Genomic DNA, 23,288 nt, shown 5'->3' with positions numbered 1-23,288 from the left:
ATGTGGCCGGCTGGCCGCGTAAGCAAAGTGATCACCGGTGCCGACGGAAAGGTCCGAGCAGCTGAAGTGCTCGTCCAAGGGCGGACCTACACCCGACCCGTGGCGAGGCTAATAGAACTGCCAAGGCTCCCCGATACTATCGATGACGACCATGACCCCATGACTTTGTGAATTGACTGACCCTCACAGCAGACATTGAGTAGTGGACAGTGCGGTTAATCTGTCTCTGCTTAGCTAATTAGGTGGGACTAATTAGGGCGCGGCTGTTACGAAGGATCAGATTAAACCGAGTATATATATTTATTTGTTGATATATATTGAATAGTATTTGTATATCGTTTGATATCCCTTGTATATTCCTTGTACATATACACGGAATATCCCTTTAGCCTACTTTAGCCCATAATAGTTCATTCTCCTATTGGACAAAGGACCAGGCGCCAGGGGACCAGCCCCCGGAGTCAAGTTCAAAGTTACCGACAAGACATGTCTGTACTAGCCCCGGCCCTGCCCAGGGATACGGCGACAGAAATGAGAATGGCACTATTTGTTCACCGTGCATATAAATATGGCGCAAGTGAATACAGAGGCACTTAGTCAGAAACTTAGTAACCAACGTGAAGCCTCACCCACGATACGACGTGCGGTGAAGTATGGCCTGTTTGGCCCCAGAATAGCATTGAGACCGCGTGCGAATTAATAACTGAATTGTCAGAGTTTGGCACTGTACCGTCGAGTGCGACGTATTTCTATTAAGTTAATAATAGTCTATTGTGTATGGTGCATCGTGCGGTTAGAGTTCTAAGGTGACCAGCATCTCCAACGCTTCCTCGTGTTAGCTAGATTCTTATCCAGGCTGGGCCGACCACATGGCGCTTTCATCCGAGGAGATCTAGGCGAGGACCGAATGGACATGTACACTGGATTACCTACCCGACGTCTGCATAGCCCTGTGCGGCTGGAATATATATTTGCTTTGGTACTGTGATTTGTGGAGCGGATAATCGCCGACGCCTGTGAGTGTTGGATTTACCCCGAGAGGAGTCAAGGTCGAGTCGGCGCTCAGAGAGCCTGAGGCCGCCTAGCTTTCTTCACTGTGGAGCTACAGCCTACAAGAGAACCAAGCTGTATTCGTCTGCGGATCAAGAGTCTATCGCACTGTCTTCTGTACTCGAAGTCTCCCTAGATATCGTTGACCAGACGTTCTACTACCGACAGCTCTCCTACCCCCCCTGCCGGCTTACAACCGGGAGGACCCCCTTCCAGTATATCCCGCTATATCATTAAGTGTACCATAGATATAATTCCCTAAGAGCCAGGTTGTATACTTGCCTCCTGCGTAACCAGAGAATGGACATTCAGTGTTGATTTGCCTACGAATACTTATTTGCCTTACAAGTGCAATCAAATGTAATATAAGTATCATATGTACCTTTTGCTCCATTAAATACTTGATTAATACCTTTGACTGGAACCGATTTCATTGTGGGAAGTGTTCATCATATTCATATATTGTGTACTGTATGGCCAGTAGTTAAAGTACATAAAGCGGTAGTGGTTTAATGATACCATACTTATCAATACAGTCAGGGAATTGTACCCCTCAGTTACAATAATAATAATAATAATAATAATGGTCCCCTCTCTACATCTCTTCATCATCTCCTTCCCCCCCTCTACACCTCTTCATCATCTCCTCCTCCCCCCTGTCTTTAATGAGACACTTGTGGTCTCTCCATTTGGCGCACAATAGCAGGAATGTCAACTTCAATGTTTGTGCATGCAATCTGCATCAGATGAAATAATGTTTCATCCGACAGCCTGTTTCTCTCCTTTGACTTGATGTGCTTCATGTTTGAGAAATTGCTCTCACATATGTATGTGCTCCCAAACATAGAGAGGGCAAAGTCCCTGAGGAGTGGGAAGCGGGGCTCAGGTAGCAGTTTCCAAAACGAAATTCCCCTCTCATTTCTCTTTGCTTGAAAAAAAGGATCTGACTGTAGCTTGCACAGTTCAAGCTGCAACGGTGGGGGCTGCTCTGACACCGTAGCGGTGAGGGGGCCGGCAAACAGCGCTATCCGTGACGGCATGCCATTGAAATCTTCAAACCGATCATTGAATTGCATTTGCAGTGTTTCAATGCTTTCAATGTTTCAATGTTTTCAACGCTCCTGTACTTTCCGACGGCTCAGCCATCGGATTTCTGTGTGTAGCTGCAAGTCGCCATAATCAGTGTCCATCTCTTCCAAAAAGGAGACAAACTTTCTATGGTTTAGTGACCTGTTGCCTCCACGAATTAGATTGGTAACCTTGGTAACCAAATCCATAACATGGCTGTAGTCAAGCTTCTTGGCACAGAGAGCCTCCTATATCAGATAAAAAAAAAAAAAACGATTTAACGACTCTCGCATATAATTTGACTACACTCGACTCACATTGGTCATTATAATGACCCACAATAGATGGAAATTATGTTAGCGAACTTACCTGATGTATAATGCAGTGCAGCATTGGACACTCAATGCCACTCTGCCTTAGAAGCCCGGCGAATCCTGTGCGTTTTCCTTTCATTGCCGGTGCTCCATCGGTAACAACAGCCGACAGTTTATCAAAACCCCCATATTGCTGCACGGCACTTTCAACAGCGTTTCATATGTCCACACTAGGGCTGACCCCTATTAGTCAAATAGTCGACTAATCAATCGAAAGGAGCCATAGTCGACTGCCAACTCTTCTTAGTCGAATACAATAAAAAAAAAAAAAAAAAAAAAAAATTTATTTTTTTAATATTGGCCTGGGGCCGCATAGAACGTCGGTGAGGGACGCATGCGGCCCGCGGGCCGCCAGTTGCCCCTCCCTGCTTTAGACCGTATTTTAGTATGAATAAGTGAATGAAAAAGTATAACGTTGCTACACCCTGAACAATAGATACTTGATGTTGAATGGGCCATAGTAATGTCAATTTAGCAATACAATTTAAAACGTTATAGCCCTGCAAAGAAGGGGAACTTCTCCATAGACAAATAGAGCTGGCGTGGGATGGTTTATTCTGAATATAAGCCTGGCGACCAAAGTGTTAACAATATGCAAAATATGCTGTACTCATATTTAGGGCTGGGCGATATGGCCAAAAACGTTATCGCGATAAAATTATAAAATTATTTTCATATAACTCGATATCGATAATTATCGTCGATATAATTTCTGTCAAGTTTAATTAACTTCTTATGCCCGGCGCCGATGGACGGGCTATTAGTAGACTTGTTTTGCTGCTGCGAATGTCTCGAGTTGATGTCGTCATCAGTCCGCGCACGTTCTTCTACGCACCAGTGCATAGATTATTATCCACCAGGGGGCAACCTACCGCCACTTATAAGAATGGAACTAACAGTTAGCCAGAGCAAGCGGTGTATCCCATGACAATGTACTAACTATCACCCTAAAATACTCCGTTCCGCCACAATACATTGCAACGACGTCCACCGCATACCCCACACTACTCTAACCGTGGCCTCAATTCACGCCACACACCCACTCCGCACGTAAACTATAAAATAGCGGCGTGCAAGCTAATGATCCTAGCCAGCCTTGTTTACTACTAGAGTCCTACCTCTCGGTAGAGAGGTAGGACTCTAGTAGTAAACAAGGCTGGCTAGGATCATTAGCTTGCACGCCGCTATTTTATAGTTGAGGTGCACCGCGGGTCTCCTTCGCTGTCGGCCATCTCCTTCACTGATTGGTTGTTAGTGCGTGTGCTCATATCCAAGCTTGGAAAATCGATATATCTAAACTTTGTGACCACGTTTCATGTTTATTTTGAGGAAATAATTTATCGCGATAGTTATCGTTATCGTTTTATCGCCCAGCCCTACTCATACTGAAGTTATTCTTAGTATATACTGGATACTACTAGGTCTGATCCTTTGCAATCTTCTAAATTGTGTAGTGCTTGCCTGCTTGGGATTCCACGTTTAATGCTGTGTGTGAGAGAGAGAGATAGAGAGATAGAGGAGGGGGATACTAATTAATTTCGCCGCAGGGGGGGGGGGGGCATAACCCACGGGACAATGTATTGGTAACTTGTCTCAAATGACAATATATACATCTGTGATTATTATTGTACGGATCGGAATACGGGCGTGCGCGTGGGAGCATGCACAAAGATATTACAGTGCTAGTGTAGTGCTCCCGACTGGAAGAGTGTTTGTGTAGGCGCTATTGGAAACGTGGCTGCATTGACTGATCATATATTGATTGATGGCAATGGTGATAGTTGTACTGTACCTACTTAAATATTCGTACCTTGTGGTTTCGCCGAAGCTCTGACGTGCACAGTAGGCTATACTCAGTGTGGTTTTGCCAATGCGTGCACGCGCGTGTTTGTGACATTGTGGTACATGTTTGTAAAATTTTTGGTATAGCGCCCCCCCTGGAGAAGAATTCACCAGCCGCCACTGCTTAGTGGTCATACCTTCCTAATGTGTCATTGTTTCTCCCTGGCTGTCTCCAGTAGGGTGGCTGTTCCTGGACTCCAGTACCTCCTTGTTCGTGAACGCCAGGTGCAGAGTGTACCGTTTCCCCGACAACAAGAAGAAGCTCAAAGTGGGAACAGAGACAGAGAAGCAACGGACCACCGCCACAGGTCTGATATGACCATGGCCACCAGATGGCAGCAGAGTGGTCATCCTTATTTACATTTATTACTTTTTAGTGCTGTCAAACGATTCAAATATTTAACTCGATTAATCGCATGATTGTCCATAGTTAACTCGCGATTAATCGCAAATTAATCGCATTTTTTTTTTTATTTTTTTTTTTACCTTAAACAGATCTTTTTCAAGTTCCAAGTTTTAATACTCTTATCAACATGTGAGTCAACAAATGCTTGCTTTGTGCAGCCATTTAACACAAAAGGATGACCCTCATGCATTGCAAATTTGCATCAAATCCAAAACAGAGTGATGCACAAAATAACTTAAAAGAAAATAATAATTTAAAACAATGAATAAAGTGTGCATGAAATAATAGGGGAAAGAAAACGTTAGGAACTTGTTACATTCACACACAAGGGCTGATTAATCACACACCCCCCTCTCTCCCTCACACACACACTCTCCCAGCTCTTTTTCTCTTTTGCCCCTTCCTCATCTCTCTCACCCCCCTCTCTCTCTATATCTCACACACACACACACACACACACACACACACACACACACACACACACACACACACACACACACACACACTTCAGAAACAAACATAGTATCAATGAGAGCATCAATAATACACCTGAGTGAAGTCTAGTAAAAAAAAAAAAAAAAAAAAAAAAAAAAAATTAGTTAATCTTGAGGTAAAAAAATTAGTGGCATTAATAGAATCGGGAGTTAACGCGATATTAACGCGATATATTTGACAGCCTTATTACTTTTACATACTGAGTAGATATATATTTTTTTGAAAACCGATACCGATATTTTCCGATATCACATTTGAATGCCGATATCGGCAGATAATATCGGTAGGCCGATAATATCGGACATCCCTACTACTAACTGTTGTCATCGTTAGTCATCACGACGCACATGATACCATTTTTAGAACTGGATATGGAATAAAAATTAAAATAAGGAAGTTCCAGGCACTCTTCTTGTATATAAAAAAGGCTTTAATAAATAGCTTAGTTCATATAGAACCATAGAACCATTAAAAAAACACCAACATGTTTCGGCCTCTCTATCGGCCTTCTTCAGATTCACCCTCGTAGACTTTTACTGAAATGTACTAAACTATATAGCATATATATCCCATGTAACAGTGGTTATCAAGTGTTTTCAGGTCAAGGACCCCCCAAGTTGATACGTAATAGACCACTGACCGCCATTTGGGCCGACAGTGGCTCAGGAGGTAGAGCGTCGTCTGGTAGAAGGTTCAGAAGGTTCCCGGTTCGATTCCGGCTCTCAAAGTGTCCTTGAGCAAAACACTTAACCCCCTAACTGCTCCCGATGGGCAGGTCGGCACCTTGCATGGTCGCCTCCGCCATCTGTGAGTGAATGGGTGAGTGAATGTGTGAGTGAATGGGTGAATGTGAGGAACAAATTGGAAAGGCGTTTTGGATAAAAGCCGTTATATAAATGCACCATTTACCATTTACTTTGCACTTTGTTTTATGTTTTATGTATTACTACTATATATCCTACCTGTACCCCCGCCCATGCTACTATGACACTTGAATTACTCCAAGGGGATTAATAAAGGAACACTTGACACTTGTTACCATCTCTCTCTCTCTCTCTCTCTCTCTCTCTCTCTCTCTCTCTCTCTCTCTCTCTCTCTCTCTCTCTCTCTCTCTCTCTCTCTCTCTCTCTCTCTCTCTCTCTCTCTCTCTCTCTCCCTCCCTCTCTCTCTCTATCTCTCTCTCTCTCTATCTCTAGTTAGAGTTAAGGTCAACCGTTTCACTGCGACAATACAGAAGGTTAATCCCTTTCACTGCCACACGACAAAGGGTTAACCCTTTCACTAGTGTGATAGTAAAGGGTTAACCTTCTGTAGTGTGGTAGTGAAAGGGTTAAGGTGTGACCCCTCCCTTTCATGGTCGCCCCCACCATCCGTGTGAGTGACTGTGTGAATGTAAAATAAAAGCGCTATATAAATGCAGTCCAGTGACCATTCCTCGTGTGTGTTGCAGAGGTGAAGCGTGAGCTGGTGCTGGAGAGTAACCCTAAGTGGGAGGCTCTGACGGAGGTGCTGCAGGAGATCGAGAAGGAGAACAAGAGCTCGGAGCACGAACCAGGTCAGAGACACAGGGACTGTTCTGCAGAGCTGAGTGATGTTTATGGTGGACATTTAGAATATCATATTCTTTCCTTCAGAAATTGCTGTACAAGTAGAGGTTGAGTACTTTATTATCTAAAGATGGTAAGTTAGAGTGTTGTGTTTGTTCATATAGTTAAAGACAGTATGAACAACCGGCGCAGTCATGAGCAGTCGCATTACTGAGAGCTCTCGCCAAAGAACCAAAACAACAAGGTTTTGTGCACATTTTCTCCTCCTGCTAATATGGATTACGGACTCATACCTCAATTCATCAATGAAGCAACATCAAACAGAAGTGGAGAGAAGTGAAAACGGATTAAACGAGACCCACAGTGACTTCTACCTTCTCAATGGCTCGGAAAAGAAACATTTAGACGTCGGAACGGCGGCTATACACACGTTACTACCAGCGAGCCCGGTACGTAAAAACGTACCCCCGACTGGCAGACCGTAGGACCATGATCATCCTGGTTCTGCTACTTTCGGGAGACATTCATTTAAACCCAGGCCCGGTTTTGACCAGAACTCAGGCTAGAAGACTTGGTCTGGCAACGCAAGAAGCAATGGAGGTTCCCATCGCGACCAACAGCATCAACAACTCAACCCGTGGCTACATCCACAGCGCAGACGGCGACTCTCCCCCAATGACGCCGCAGCAGACGAGCACACGTGAGGCAGAGACGAGAGGAGGTGAACCGAGAGTCGAAACCATGACGACCAACTCGACGCGGGATTTAAACATCTTGACGCCCGATAGCCGGCTAGCCAGCAGAGCTAACAGCGAAAACATCCAGGAACAAAGGACTCTGGAACGAGTCCTTTGTTGTACCAGCACGGCGCGGAATTTCATCAATGACAAAACTGAGGAAAACAAAAACAAACCACGTGAACTTTGGAAATTACTCAATAATCAACTAGGATGCAGTAAAAAACTTAAAACCAGATTCTCAAACATAAACATAAAAACGGACAACACACTCATCACAGACAAGCTGGATGTAGCCAATTACTTAAACATTTTCTTCACAAACATAGCCACAACACTGGTAAACAAACTACCCTCCCACTCAGGGCTTTATGGGGTAGAACACATAGTAGCTTACTACAAAAACCTAGGGGTCCGCAAGGACGACTTCAAGCTGGAAATGGTAACAACAGATGAGGTACTCAAAAAACTGAGCGCCATCCAACCTAACAAGGCCACTGGCCATGACAACATCCCCTCCAAATTCCTCAGAGACTCAGCAGCCGCCATCACCCCAGTCATCACACACATAATAAACCTCTCCATAAAACAGGGACACGTCCCCAAGGACTTCAAAATTGCGAGGGTGACCCCTCTGCACAAAAAGGGCAGCAAATTAGACCCAGGCAACTACCGCCCTGTTTCTATTCTCACCTCCATCTCGAAAGTCATGGAAAAAATAGTCTACGAACAGGTCGAAAAGTACCTAGTGGAAAAAAATCTAATCTACTAATTCCAATCTGGCTTCAGAACATCCCACTCCACTGACACATGCCTTCTCTATTTGAACGACCACATCAAACAAGAGGTGGACGCGGGCAAATACTGCGGCATGGTCATGCTGGACCTACAAAAGGCCTTCGACACTGTCAATCACTCCATTCTGATTGACAAGCTAAAAGCAATTGGTTTTGATAGTCTATCAGTGAGCTGGATGCAATCCTACCTTGAGGGGAGGGAACAGATGGTGGAGGTAAACGGTACCCTATCCCCCCCCTCACAGTGAGCTGTGGTGTTCCACAAGGAAGCATACTAGGACCGCTACTGTTCCTAATTTATGCAAATGACATGTCGTCAGCTTGTGACTGCAACTTGTTCCTGTTTTTTACGGACGACTCAGCCCTGCTGGTCTCTGACAAGAACAAGTTACAGGTTGAAAAAACCCTCAGCTTGGAACTAGGCAAAATCTGCATGGCTCGCTGATAACAAACTATCATTACACATGGGCAAAACAGAGTCCATTCTCTTCGGTTCAAATAACAAACTCAGCAAGACCGACGGCTTCTCAGTTACAGTGGGTGACAATATTGTCACAAGGAAAGATGAAATTACCTACCTGGGTTCCATCCTAGAGGTTAATCTCTCCTGTGACAAAATGGCATCCAATGTAATAAAAAAAGTCAACCAACGAACTCGATTCTTGTACTGGATCTCCTCTCTGGTAAACAAGAATACCCTGAAGACTCTGGCAGGAGCACTCATTCAAGGGACTATGCTTGCACCTCATGGTACCAAAGCACCTCAAAGGCGCTAAAAACAAAATTACAAACATCTCAAAACAAACTGGTCAGACTACTGCTTGACCTTACTCCTAGAACCCACCTCACCCCTGCCCACTTTGACAACCTAGGATGGCTTAGAGTAGACGACAGAGTACAGCAACTTGCAATGGGCCTGGTCTACAAGATGCGCTACACGACCAAGGTACCCATGTACATGTCAAAATACTTCCCAAAGGTCAGTGAATACCACGATCACAACACCAGAGGGAGCTCCACAAATCATGTTAAACCCAGATTCGGCTCAAACAAGGGACTAAACACGTTTCGCAATTATGCCACATCAATGTGGAACGCCCTACCCAACGCTGTAAAGGAATGTGAATCACTACCCACTTTCAAAACCACTCTCAAGGGACACCTACGGGAGACTGCAATTCGAAACTGGCCCCTGTAAATGTCCTAACCCAACCCCCTCCAATGTACAGTAATTTACCTAGTATGGTTTTGTCAATATTCCAATGTACAATTTTGCTTGTTTGTACAGTGTCTCCCCCCCCCCCCCCCCCCCCAATGTACAGTTTTGCTTGTTTATACAGTGTTTCTCCCCCCCCCCCCCCCCTCAACCACCTCCAATGTAAATTACCCAGTATGGTTGTCAATATCCCAATGTACCCAACCCCCCCCCACACAACCCCACCCAACCTCCTCCAATGTACTGTTTCTACGTCAAATGTATATACTCCCTTTTCTTGACTCTTTTTGTATCACAAACAGTACTGTATTTGCAAATCTGGTATGTCATAAATGTATAGATGTAGCAGTACTGTCTATCTGTATGTCATGTATGTCATATATGTCCTGATGAATTTAAAATGGGGGACCCTGATGTAAACAAGACGAAAGTCTTTCTCTGGTCTGCATCCCCTTAACAATTGTGTGTATTGAGCTGTACTGTATTGTACCCATTCTGCAATCTGTTAATAAAGTTTTCAATCAATCAATCAATCACTGCTCTGGGAACAGTTATTTGAAGTTGACGCTTCTGTCATTCATCTCTACGTGTGGTTATTGTCGCAGCTTTGCAGTGGACACACCTAGGAAACACAGTGACTAAAATCAGGCAACTGTAATATTAGGAGGATACACTACTGCTTATCGCGTCATTTAGTTACTAGATGACAGGCTACTATGAGAGACGCTCACCAGATGTGTTGCTGTTGCCTGGATTGGAGGACAGAATCTTGCTCCACTTTTCCCCGTCTGTAGTGGTTGGAGCCCAGTAACTCCGCAGACTCCTCTCGCATCTCTTGATGCGGAAGTGCGGATTGATATGAACCAAGTGCTCTGAGGCTTTGATTAGACACAGGTCTGTTATAGAGGGCAGCGGTCATTATCAAGAAATAACAGACCGCTGAATTCAATCAAGCATTCAACCAAACCGTGTAATAAAGTCCTTTAGTCACCTGTCTCCCATGGATTCACATTAATTTACATAATGGATTAGTGATCTAGTAGTATCCTATTCTAGCTTTATAACTGAGCCCTGCTACAACCTCACAAATAGCCACATAGGCATTTTTATAGTGTTAACTAATGAATGTGTCTAAATGGTTCTCATTTGATGGCCCATCAAAACCGGCTGTATGTGCGGCAATGTGGCCGACGGTATTGTCTTTCTGAGGTTATATATATAGTGGGCCCAGTTTTAAAGTTGGAAAAAAGATAGGGGCATCATTGCACATTTTTGTTTTTGAGGAATCCATAATTGTCGGCCATCTTATGCTAGCCTCTTGGCAAAAGGAGGAAATTGCACTCCACATCACAAAAATACATAATAAATAAATCATTAAATCAATAAATAAGTAAAGAAAGAAATATATACGAATAGGCTAAAACTAAATAAAATCAATGAAATAGGAAGGGTGTTCAGCTCAGTTATTTCTGTGTTGGTTTCGTCATTGACAGACATGGTGTCAATAATATATCCTAGTAAGAGTTGTCAGGTTTTATGGAAGGTCTTTCAGCAAGAACTTATTCCCCTCCAGCCAAATACATTGTAATATCTCATGGATCCATCTATTATGTATAGGCGGAGAGGAATGTGTCAGCTTTTTCCTTTGATGCCTCTAACTCATGGAATGTCCTTCAACTGTCTCTGAAATGGGAGGTTCTCCCTTCCCTTGGCATGTTTAAACGTATGATTTCAGACCATTGTGTGTCTACCTGTAACTGTTTTAGCTGATCTTTTAAAATTATTTTAAATGTTTTTTATTTTTTCTCTGGTGTTTACATTTCTGTGAATATTGTTTGTATTATGTACTGTTTACATTTTGTACAATCGTCGTTTCTGTAAATGAGGGAAACCTCAGAGGATTACGATTTTAAATAAAGGTTGAAATTAAATGTGTCTCCTAGCAAGCAAAGTGGTGAATGCAATACTGCAATAGCTTGTCGTGTTCCCTTCACGTCTATGTGTTTATCCACGGTGTGTATCTTCCTCTTTAGTGTTTTATGGGTAATAACACGTTGTCACTCCCTCCAGGCCACACGCTGATCTGCGCCAGCGACGACAGGACGTGCGCCCAGCTCCACCAGTACATCAACCGCGGCTCCGACGCTCTGCTCCACCGCCTCTACGCCCGCACCGTCGGCAAGCGGGATGCTGCCGCCGCCGCCCTGGAACTGGACTCGCACAGGCAGGGCAAGGGCTGGTCCAAGACGTGGCCCGGGAAGGGCCCCAAGGGGAAGAAGGCCACGCAGAAGACCGGCGGACCGGCGGCCCAGAGCAAAAACGGCCTGGCGGAGGAAGAGGAGAAGGATGACGGAGGAAGGAGGGGTAGCGGTGAGGTGGATGGTGATTACGTCGACAGACTGATGGGGGAGGACGATGATGACGAAGGGGAGGAGCAGCCGCTGAAGTTGGATTTGTCGTCCGACGCCTACTACGGCGTCCTGAAGGAGCCGCTGACTGTTATTCACCCGCTGATGGGCTGCACTGACCCCTACAGCCTGACGCGGGTACTGCACGAGGTGGAGCCCAGATTTGTGGTCCTCTACAATGCCGAGATCAGCTTTGTCCGCCAGCTGGAGGTCTACAAGGCCAGTCGACCGGGAAAACCACTGAGGTGAGAGCGAAAGACGGCGTAGATATAAAGAAACCTCATTGGCTCATTTCATAATGCGTCACCTTGTTTGTGGAGCTATAACTATATTCTATATTATAGCTATGGATACAATACTATGGCCCATTTGACATCACCTATCTATCGTTCCATATGTGAAAAATATCCTTCCCCCCATGGGCAGCCGGGAGCAGATAGGGCGTCAACGTGAGCCGCGCCCCGGGGACCAATCCAAGTGCTCCTGTCCGTCTTCATCAAGGACGCCACAGCGTTAGCGATCTGTTGTGCATGTTTTTCCATTGGGTTTATCTTATCGGGGGGAAACCCTTGAGAGCACGGGGAGAACATGCAAACTCCACACAGAAAGGCCTGGGAGATACCCCACCTGAGTACCTGGCATCATGGAAACCTGGTCCCCAAGCTGGAATAGAACCCTGGACCTTCTTGCTGTGAGGCGACAGTGTTAACCACTACACCACCGTGCCGCTGTGATTGTGCACGCAGCTTGTCTGATTAGCTACTAGGCTAAAAATGAATAAAACCACCAGTAACCTTAGTATTGCGTCATATTTTTGACGTGTTGGACCTAGTGAGCCGTCTAATGAAAATGTGACCGAGAACAGTGAACCAGCAGTGGCAGTAGCCACCGTTACAGGTATCGCTAACGTCGTTAGCGACAGCAACATCAGCATATTTACCCGACCATAGCAAGCATTAGTCTCTTCATATCTCTCAGTTCCTTTGCTCAGAGAGACCGTACTGAATTGACCCATTCTGCAATCAGTTAATAAAGTTTTCAATCAATCAGACAAATGTATAGAAAAGCTTTTATTATAACATAATATATATATATATTATTTCATGCCTAGTTTGGTCCTGCTCCTGCAGAGCGCTGGTACTCGTGGGCGGCGGGGAGCTAACGTTATTAGCGAATTAACGAATATGCGCTTGCCGATCGGTGGTAAGAACAGCAGAGGTGGGTGCAAGTGGTGTGACGTAATTGGCAGAATCGACTGTCAATCAAAATTGTTCTGTTGTGGTACCTGACATGCATTGCAAACTCAGATATTATGGGATAAAGGGCGGCTAGGTGGTGCAGTGGGCAAGGCACTCACCACCAATGCTGGAGACGCTGGGTTCGAGCCCAGCTCTCCACATTGTTTTCAGTTTGGCTGGTCGTCCGTACTAATACAATTGGCAGTATTAGGGGGAGGGAAAACTGAGGGGTGGGGATCGGACGTTGTGGACAGCGACTTCTACAGGTCGGTTGGTGCGCCTGCGCAGTAGAATCAGGAAGCGATGGGGGCGGCGCCCCTCTAAAGCGCAGACCCCTGACGCTGAAAGATCGCGCTGCGCAGGTGAAAAGATGCAACGGCTGCTACCTCGAGTATCGGAGGGGACTCGTGCTATGTATGGCTTCGTCCACATTGCAGCCGGCTTGTGGGAGGCAAGAAACAGCGTTCGAGACAGGGGAGGGTTGAATTGGACGATATGAAATTGGGATGGGAGAAAAATAGAAAATCTGAGAAAAAGTGGATAAAAAAAATAAAGATATTATGGGATAACACTGGAGAAAATGGGGCTTTGGTTGAGCGAGATACAGTGCTGTCTGTTAAAACTCATAAACAAGTCTTGAGCAAGACAAGTTAGTCTGTTATGAAAGCCAGTGAGTATTGTATGACTCAGACTGCAGCAATAATCATGAGCATTATAAAATAAAACACACATGGCTGGTGGAATACCATAAACACATCTTTTGATGTTTCCTTTTTTTAAGTAAGTAAAGAGGCCTATGTTCATATCGGTAAGCCCAATTTGTAACACAAAAAGAGAGACGTGTAGCCTATTTATTTATTTAATATTTTATTTATTAATTTTATTATTATTATTTTATTTGTTGCCATGCCTAAAATAATATTCAAGCATAGAGCTAAAACATTTTCTTAAACAATAATAAAAAAAATTGTTATATGAAAGAATGTTATAATAAAAGCTTTTCTATACATTTGTCTGATTGATTGAAAACGTTATTAACATATTGCAGAATGGGTACAATACAGTACAGCTCAATACAACAACTGCTAAGACTGGAGGATGAAGACCAGAAAAAGGCTTTCGGCTTGTTTACATAAGGGTCCTCCATTTTCAATTCATCAAGACATTTAGAGACATACAAATATACAGTACTTTCATTAAAAAAAATTGGGTTATTTAAAAAAAAGTGCCCCTAAAAAAATATTCTGTGCCCCTAAATTTTTCATTTGGGGCACCTGTGCCCCTAGTGAAAAGGCTTAGCGTACAGCCCTGCAAATCACATCTATGTCATAGGTATTATGTTTCATCATAAATGCATGAAAGGAGGGGGGTAGGGGGGTCGTTCCTGATTATTTGATTGTCGCTTATCAGCCCGATCGGTATAAAAGCATTGCAGGATCAAGCATAAATTGATGTCAGATAGTCCTTACCTGTGATCGGGAGTATTCCAAAAATAATATTCCAATATTTTGTTCGCCATCTGGTACATCTGATGTCCATTTGGTCCACGGCATAACCCACCACAACATATGGATCAGGGATATTTGACGCGCTTCAATGGAACCGGGAGAACCGCTCCACTCTGCCGACAAGGAAAAGTGAGACCGGAGACATTTGGCCGTTTCACAGGCCAAGATACAAGGTTACAAAGGGTGCTCGATACCGCCTCTAGCTGGATGCGGCCGGTATTGCACTTTTGGGATCTCAGACTCATTCTCTATGGTAACACCAAGGTCCCTGGATGAATAATGAATAATAATATATAATAAAGGAATAAACGTCCAAAACCAGATAAATCTCGGGTCTGGCGCCCAACCGCTGGCAAGTTAACCCGACTTATCTCGGGTTTGGCCTCCATTGAGTTAATAGTCATGGTTTGTATTCCGTTCATTCAGTACAGTGTCTAATGTCGTTCCATACACTCTCAGGGTGTACTTCCTGATCTACGGTGGTTCAACCGAGGAACAGAGGTATCTGACGGCTCTGTCCAAAGAGAGGAAGGCCTTCGAACACCTGATCAGGTCAAAACTCTTACTTTTATTACATAATAATCTTTCCAACAGACTCTATATTTAATTAATCTAAAATGATCTTGTGTTGATTTGGTTTCATCAGAGCCTGCTGAGACTTCTTTTGTAATTGGTTTGATTTGTTTGCGTGGTGCCACAGGGAGAAGGCCACCATGGTGGTCCCCGAGGAGAGAGAGGGACGAGAGGAGACCAACCTGGACCTGGCCAGGGGTCTGGAGCCTGCCAACGCCACCACCACTAACACCCGCAAAGCAGGCATGTCCACTTTCTTCTTTACTGTTGCACTTAGAACAGTTGTTTGTTGGGCGGCTGGGTAGCTTTGAGATCTAAGCACTCGCCTACCACCGCAGAGATTCGAATCCAGCTGTCAGCGGTCCCTCCGGCTTGGTCAGTCATCCCTACGAACACAATTGGCAGTGTTCGCGGGTGGGAAGCCGGTAGGGTGTGAGTCCTGGTCATTGCAAACAGCGACTCCTACTGGGCACCTGTTCAGCGGGGAGGGGATCTGGGGGAGATAGCGTGAACCTCCGCATGCGTTAGGCTCTCCCAGTGAGACTCCTCGCTGTCGGGTGAAAAGAAGTGGCTGGCGACTCCACATGTATCGGAGGAGGCATGTGATAGTCTACACCCTCCCCGGACCAACCAGGAAGGGAAGGCGCACAACAATCAGGAAGGGAATTGGCATAACGACTAAATTGGGAGATGGGAGGAAAGGGAGAAAGGCAAAAAAGTACAAATAAAAAAAGAACAGTTGTTTGTACGATGAACCTTCTCACTCTTCTCTCTGTCCTTCTCACTCTACGAGTCGGAACCCCTTTCCTCATGTCGTCTTGCTGGCCACGGTTCTGGCTCTGGCCAAGAGGTCTGGTCCGGAGGAATCGTTGTGTAAAAACAAGACTGTGTTGAAGGGAGCTGTCAGCAGCAACTTTGACTTGTTTGATTTATGTGACTCAGTGTGTGTTGTTGCCCTTTTCCTGCCGACTGTTTGAAGAAGAATCTTTTCTGACCTATTGGAAGAGAGCCAGAGGTATGGCTAGGCCAGATTACTGCCGGTTAGGGGTTGCCACGGTGATGTGACATTTCCCATGACTAATAAACTCATGACAACACCGGTATTACCGGTGACACCGGAATTTTTTTTAAATTACGCTCAAGTGTCTGTGGAGCACTTACTTTGATCTTTAACGTTATGCGGCTACCGTGATCCACTGTGTCCATCTGTCTAAGTCTGTTTTGAATTCATTTTCAATGGCGAGTATCTATTTGTAGGACAGACAGAGTTGACGTTATATTCTAAGTAAAAAATAAACCAGTAATACCAGACAGTAATACCTTCCATCAATCTTCTATCCGTTTATTGACTGGTCTGGACTGGTCCTCAGCTCCTCTCCAGTCGAGCTGCTGCAGGGTTTAATCACATCGTCTCTCTACTCTAAATGAAAGTGAAACTTGTGCTACTCTGTACTGCGATCTATATAAAATAGATCTGCTGTCCACGCAGACACATTCAGTTTATAATGTTGTCTGACTAAGTATTGATAACACGCTTTGGTATTTGACAAATTTGAGTAATTTTTTTAATGAATGTGGGCACTGATATGCCAAAATGAACCAAATGGGTTTTATTTCTTTTTTTTTTTTATATATTTTTATTTTTTGCACAAATCTCTCCAACATTCCAAACATCTCTTTCTACATCATCATATTCAATTTCCAGGATTTGTCTTTTTCTTTTTTGTAAGAACATACAAAACATGTAAAGGACTCATACAAATACATTAATAACTGACATGAAAAATAAAAAAAGACTTACGAAAAAAGAAACATACTATACTATACATTATGCGTATACATCCCTGATATATATACCTTGCATGTAGACCGAACTACCTTCGAGCAGGTATGTGCTGCATCCTCTATCGGGATGCCACCCTTCTCCATATTGCATGTGAGAGAAAGCGCCCCAGACAGTTGTGCATGATAACATGCATGCACGCATGTCTCCGACACATGTATGTGGGTACGTGTATCACGTAAGCATGTGTACATGCCTCATATGTGTGTGTGTGTGCATCTTCCTGGTATGTGACTGTACTCCTATCTCTTGTGTGTGTTTCGTATCCATGTGTGCCTCTGCCCCCTATGTGAGTGTATATCTCAGATGTGTATATATATGTGCGTCTCAGCTACGTATGTGTGTGTCTCCTATATACATGTGTATCCCCCTTATGTGTCAGTGAAAGCTTATATTTCAACTATGTGTATATGTAGGTATGTGTATGCCTATTTCCTATAAATGAGTATGTGCATGCATGTGTGCCCCTGACGTGTATACCTTATCCTTGTGTATATGAGTGTGTGTAAACCTATTATGTACACATATGAATATGTGTATCCTAGATACTTGTATGCGGCTATACCTGCGCACATGTGAGTGTGGTAGTGACAGTGACCGTTCCATAGACACACCATCCGGACATAAAATATATGTACATATATACACAATACATTATAAAGCACAGGTACCATCAGATCAAATCCAAATGGGTTTTATTTCTATAAAATAAATAAAGTTTCAAAACATACATGGGGGTGGTGGGCAAGTACTGTACTTGGTGGATGCCTGGATGCTGAATACCACTGGTATCACCGACTACACCAACACCACCTGATGCCTTGGTTGTGGCATGACCAAGAAATGTGTCCCCCCCTGTCACATTTGCATACACATCTCTTACTAATCTACCCCCCTCCTTTGTGTTTATGCTTCCTGTCCGATAACCAGGAGGCCAGGAGCAGCCCAAAGAGCCGTCGCGAGTCATCGTGGACATGCGGGAGTTCCGCAGCGAGCTCCCCTCCCTGCTCCACCGGCACGGGCTGGACATCGAACCCGTCACCCTCGAGGTGGGAGACTACATCCTGACCCCTGACACCTGCGTGGAGCGCAAGAGCGTGAGCGACCTGATTGGCTCGCTGCAGAGCGGGCGTCTCTACACCCAGTGCCTGTCCATGACCCGGTACTACAAGAGGCCGGTGCTGCTCATCGAGTTCGACCCTGCAAAGCCCTTCTCCCTGGTGGCCCGCTCGGACTTCAGTCGCCACGAGATGTCGGCCAATGACGTCACGTCCAAGCTCGCCCTCCTCACGCTGCACTTCCCCCGGCTGCGCCTCCTCTGGTGCCCCTCGCCCCACGCCACCGCCGAGCTCTTCCTGGAGATGAAGCGGGGCCACGCGGAGCCGGACGCCGCGGCGGCGCAGGCCATCACGGCAGAGTCGGACACGGTTCCCGAGGCCGCCGACCTCTACAACCCGGGACCGTATGACTTCCTGTTGAAGATGCCGGGGGTCAACGCTAAGAACCTCCGGGTTCTCGTTAGGAACGCTGACAGCTTGGCAGATCTGGCCAAACTTAGCCAGGACAAGCTGGCACAGATACTGGAGAACGCTAGCAGCGCTAAAAGGCTCTATGAGTTTCTGCATAATGCAGTGGATGTGCCGGCCCCCATCCAAAGGGGCAAACAGACATCATAAAAAAGGGATTAGTCGCTGTTAGTCATGTTTGACTTTGCCCTAGGTTTAGAAATAAACTTTTTTTTTTCAGTTTTTTTTTGCCCCCTTAATTGATTTTCGGGGGCTTTTTTTTGTATTTCGGGGGCACTGAACTTTTATGATGAAAAGGTTATTAAACATCCTTATCATTTAAAAAATACAACTCAATTAATGACCTCATTTTGTGGCTGCGGCTGTCCTGGTGGCGCCGACAAAAACATCCACGCAAACTGCTCCTTGCACACTACCACAGCCAGGTAGTAGGCAGATTTTTTACCAGCCAAACATTCTAGAACGAATTTGTGTCGCATATATATAAAACATTTCAGTACATTTCAGGTAGATAAGGTATTACCTTCAAGTAGATAAAGAATACACACTTAACCCTTGTGCGCTGCTTATTTATTTATCTTACTTTGGTGTTAACAAAAACTCGTAAATCAGTACCAACCACCCCAAAAAATAAGGATTATTATCCAGTTTTGTTTTGTACTTCATTACTAACTTATTAGCTCATCATAACCAGTCCCCATATCAAACATTATTTTATATGGCCCCAAGACACAATATACCTATTTATTCACTCTAAAATAGGATTATATTTACTCATGCTGTTCCCCATATTGAAGAAAATTGGTAAATATTTATGCAATCTGACTATAACAGGCTAATATATGAAGACACTTTATTGAGTAAACTGCTTTGTGAGTTTTAGAACTGTATTATGGAAATAAATCAAGGAACAAAACAACTTTATTTCAAACATGGAACATTGAACAGTTAGTTTTTTCTCACCCTGTGTGGGCAAACAATAACTGACAACAATGCGGTGTTGTGTGTATCTTTGTGTGTGTGTGTGTCTGTGTGAGAAAGAGTGTTCAGATGCATGAATCACAGTATTTGACTATGAGTGTGCTCAACACAGATGTATTTCTTACACTTGTCGCAAGTAGTGTTGGTTTTTCTGTCCTTGGTGGAGGGACAGGACTGGCACCTCTTTCGTATCCTACTGTCTTTGGCACGCCCTGGTGGTGAAAGGCCTGCTGGTCTGGGGCGTGTTGGTGTGGAGCCTGCTCGTCTGGGGCCTGTTGGTGTGGAGCCTGCTGGTCTGGGGCGTGTTGGTGTGGAGCCTGCTGGTCTGGGGCGTGTTGGTGTGGAGCCTGCTGGTCTGGGGCGTGTTGGTGTGGAGCCTGCTGGTCTGGGGCCTGTTGGTGTGGAGCCTGCGGGGCGTGGTGGTGTGGAGCCTGCTGGTCTGGGGCGTGTTGGTGTGGAGCCTGCTGGTCTGGGGCATGTTGGTGTGGAGCCTGCTGGTCTGGGGCGTGCTGGTCTGGGGCGTGTTGGTGTGGAGCCTGCTGGTCTGGGGCGTGTTGGTGTGGAGCCTGCTCGTCTGGGGCCTGTTGGTGTGGAGCCTGTTGGTCTGGGGCGTGTTGGTGTGGAGCCTGCTGGTCTGGGGCCTGTTGGTGTGGAGCCTGCTGGTCTGGGGCATGTTGGTGTGGAGCCTGCTGGTCTGGGGCCTGTTGGTGTGGAGCCTGCTGGTCTGGGGCGTGGTGGTGTGGAGCCTGCTGGTCTGGGGCCTGTTGGTGTGGAGCCTGCTGGTCTGGGGCGTGTTGGTGTGGAGCCTGCTGGTCTGGGGCGTGGTGGTGTGGAGCCTGCTGGTCTGGGGCGTGTTGGTGTGGAGCCTGCTGGTCTGGGGCGTGGTGGTGTGGAGCCTGCTGGTCTGGGGCGTGTTGGTGTGGAGCCTGCTGGTCTGGGGCGTGGTGGTGTGGAGCCTGCTGGTCTGGGGCGTGGTGGTGTGGATGCAGCTGGTCTGGGGCCTGTTGGTGTGGGGGCAACTGGTCTGGGGCCTGTTGGTGTGGGGGCGACTGGTCTGGGGCCTGTTGGTGTGGAGCCTGCTGGTCTGGGGCCTGTTGGTGTGGAGCCTGCTGGTCTGGGGCCTGTTGGTGTGGAGCCTGCTGGTCTGGGGCCTGTTGGTGTGGGGGCGACTGGTCTGGGGCCTGTTGGTGTTGATGCAGCTGGTCTGGGGCCTGTTGGTGTGGGGGCGACTGGTCTGGGGCCTGTTGGTGTTGATGCAGCTGGTCTGGGGCCTGTTGGTGTGGGGGCCACTGGTGAGCTTTGAGCCTGGATCTCTCTCACCAGATTGGCAGAAGCAGGCGTTCTGGGAATCCGCTGTCTCCGGTCAATGTGGGGAGTGACCAGAGCTCTCCCCAGCTCCTCCAAGACGAGCCTTCTCCTGAAGGTTTTTCGGGCGTTCCATCCAGGGTTGATGGCCATCCACACCACAAAGGCATTTTATGCCGAGACATCTAAGATGTTGAAAAACACAGCCATTGGCCACCGGGCGGTCATCCTTTAGCATGTGTACTGTAGGTGCCTGTGACTTTGTCAAGGTTGTCGACTCCTCCCTTGTTTTTGTTGTACAAGATGATCTGGTGTCTGGTCCTCTCTACTGCTCACAGCAGCGTTTTTGTGGAGGGTCGACAGCACTATGACATTCTTGTTCTTCTTGGGAGAGTATGAGACTGTGGTGGTGGTCTTAGTGAAGGCAAACTTGGAGGAGAGGGGGGCTCTGTTCTTTATCCCGGTCAAAGCGGCAGGAAATTCTGGCCCATTCTGGCCCAGACCAGCAGGCTCCACACCACCACGCCCCAGACCAGCAGGCTCCACACCAACACGCCCCAGACCAGCAGGCTCCACACCAACACGCCCCAGACCAGCAGGCTCCACACCAACATGCCCCAGACCACCACGCCCCAGACCAGCAGGCTCCAGACCAGCAGGCTCCAGACCAGCAGGCTCCACACCAACAAATAAAAAGAATCTGGGATCTTTTATTTTATTTTTTTTACTTTTTTTTTTTGACCATGTTCACGTCTTAAACTCATACTGAGGCCTTAGTTTTGGTTTTAAATTGCATATCATCATTCATTTATTTATTATCACACAGAGCAGAAGAATTTTGCCAAAACAAACCAATAGTATCCAGCTGCAGAAAGGCAGACCCATTTTTTTATTTTTATTTTTTTATCCCAATTTCTCACATTACATTCACCCTGAATGTTGACGTTATCCAGGTGAAAAGTTAACTTCATTCAAGCGAGGCATTGCAATCCTTGACATAAATCATTTGATGTATAATTAAATCAAAGGAAATGCGTTTGGGTCTGAGAGTGTGGCTGGTCTGCCGTTCTGCAGCTGGATACTATTGGTTTGTTTTGGCAAAATTCTTCTGCTCTGTGTGACAATAAATAAATGAATGATGATATGCAATTTAAAACCAAAACTAAGGCCTCAGTATGAGTTTAAGACGTGAACATGGTCATGTTTGTTGAATAAAAAAAAAAAAAAAAAAAATTTGATCGGATCGGGAAATATCGGTATCGGTAGATACTCAAAATCACATGATCGGGATCGGATCGGGAGCAAAAAAACATGATCGGGACATCCCTATTCTTATCCTTTGAGATGAAGAGCTCTTCATCATCATCCAGCCCCTCCTCTTCTTCATCGGATGTCTCTTTGTCATGTTCTGGATCATATTCTTCATCATCCTCACCTTCAGACACCTCCTCTATTTCAGGCTTCTCCATGTCAGCATTAGCATTTTGACCAGACATAAGATGGTCCAGGTACTCAAGGGCAGAGTATTCTCTGTTGCTCATGATGAAGTAGTAGTGATCAGGTAGACAGACAGATACTGCTGCAGAATGAACTTGACAGGAATCCAAACCTTGGCTATTTATTGGTGTTTCTGCGAGAAAATGTGTTATGCCACTCTCCCAGCCCCCCACAAGATGATACAATGTATCTATGTTTGTGTGGGAATGTCTGGGTTTGTGTGGGAATATTGTATTCCGGTGTGCACTGTACTGAACTGTGTGTGTAGGTGTGTAGGTGTGTCTCTGTGTGTAAGAGTGTGCATGTGTGTATTGTGCATGTCTCTGTGTGTCAGGGTAGTGTTGTTAGGTCCTAAAATGTGTAAGATGACACTCCACAAACCAGGCACTGAGGCAGTGTATTTTTATTTATTGAGTGGACCAACATAAAAGTTGAAGCCCTTTGGGGGAGGGGAGGATAGCAGTTAAAAACTCAGAGAAAGAATCAGTTCCCATGTAGGAGGGGAGTGTGTGTGTGGGGGCGGGGGGGGTTGGGGTGAGAGTTTAGTGTCTAGAGTCAAATATGAACCTTGATTGAGCCACATGTGATCCATAGAGTTAGCATTTCTATGAAGCAAACTGATGTCTATAGCCATTTTTCTATACCGGTCCGTTTGGACCCTAACACCACAGATGTAACTTTTTTTTCTAGAAGAGATTCAGAATTGGCTAAAATGGTAGATGTTACAAAGGATCAGATTAAACCGAATATATATATTTATTTATTGATATATATTGCATAGTATTTGTATATCGTTTGATATCCCTTGTATATTCCTTGTACATATACACGGAATATCCCTTTAGCCTCTACAGACCATAATATTTCATTCTCCTAT

At 45.5% G+C, this 23,288-nt stretch overlaps 1 protein-coding gene across 1 annotated transcript in view; it reads left to right on the top strand.

Moving 5' to 3' along the window:
- The window catches only part of LOC311235489 (DNA repair endonuclease XPF-like), a gene marked incomplete at both ends in the record, with an annotated part of 31,428 nt that extends 12,650 nt beyond the window's left edge, over positions 1–18,778 (top strand). Inside the window, 6 exons of the mRNA XM_084322957.1 lie at positions 4,514–4,642; positions 6,686–6,790; positions 11,603–12,185; positions 15,146–15,238; positions 15,387–15,502; positions 18,033–18,778. Coding sequence (XP_084179083.1) covers positions 4,514–4,642; positions 6,686–6,790; positions 11,603–12,185; positions 15,146–15,238; positions 15,387–15,502; positions 18,033–18,778 — 1,772 coding nt within the window. The remainder of the gene's footprint in view (positions 1–4,513; positions 4,643–6,685; positions 6,791–11,602; positions 12,186–15,145; positions 15,239–15,386; positions 15,503–18,032) is intronic.
- Positions 18,779–23,288: the final 4,510 nt, after the last annotated feature.

This window comes from Notolepis coatsorum (genome assembly GCF_963971535.1).
Source record: "Notolepis coatsorum genome assembly, chromosome: 10".
Taxonomy (NCBI): Eukaryota; Metazoa; Chordata; class Actinopteri; order Aulopiformes; family Paralepididae; genus Notolepis; species Notolepis coatsorum.
This window is presented reverse-complemented; position numbering and strand designations above follow the sequence as displayed.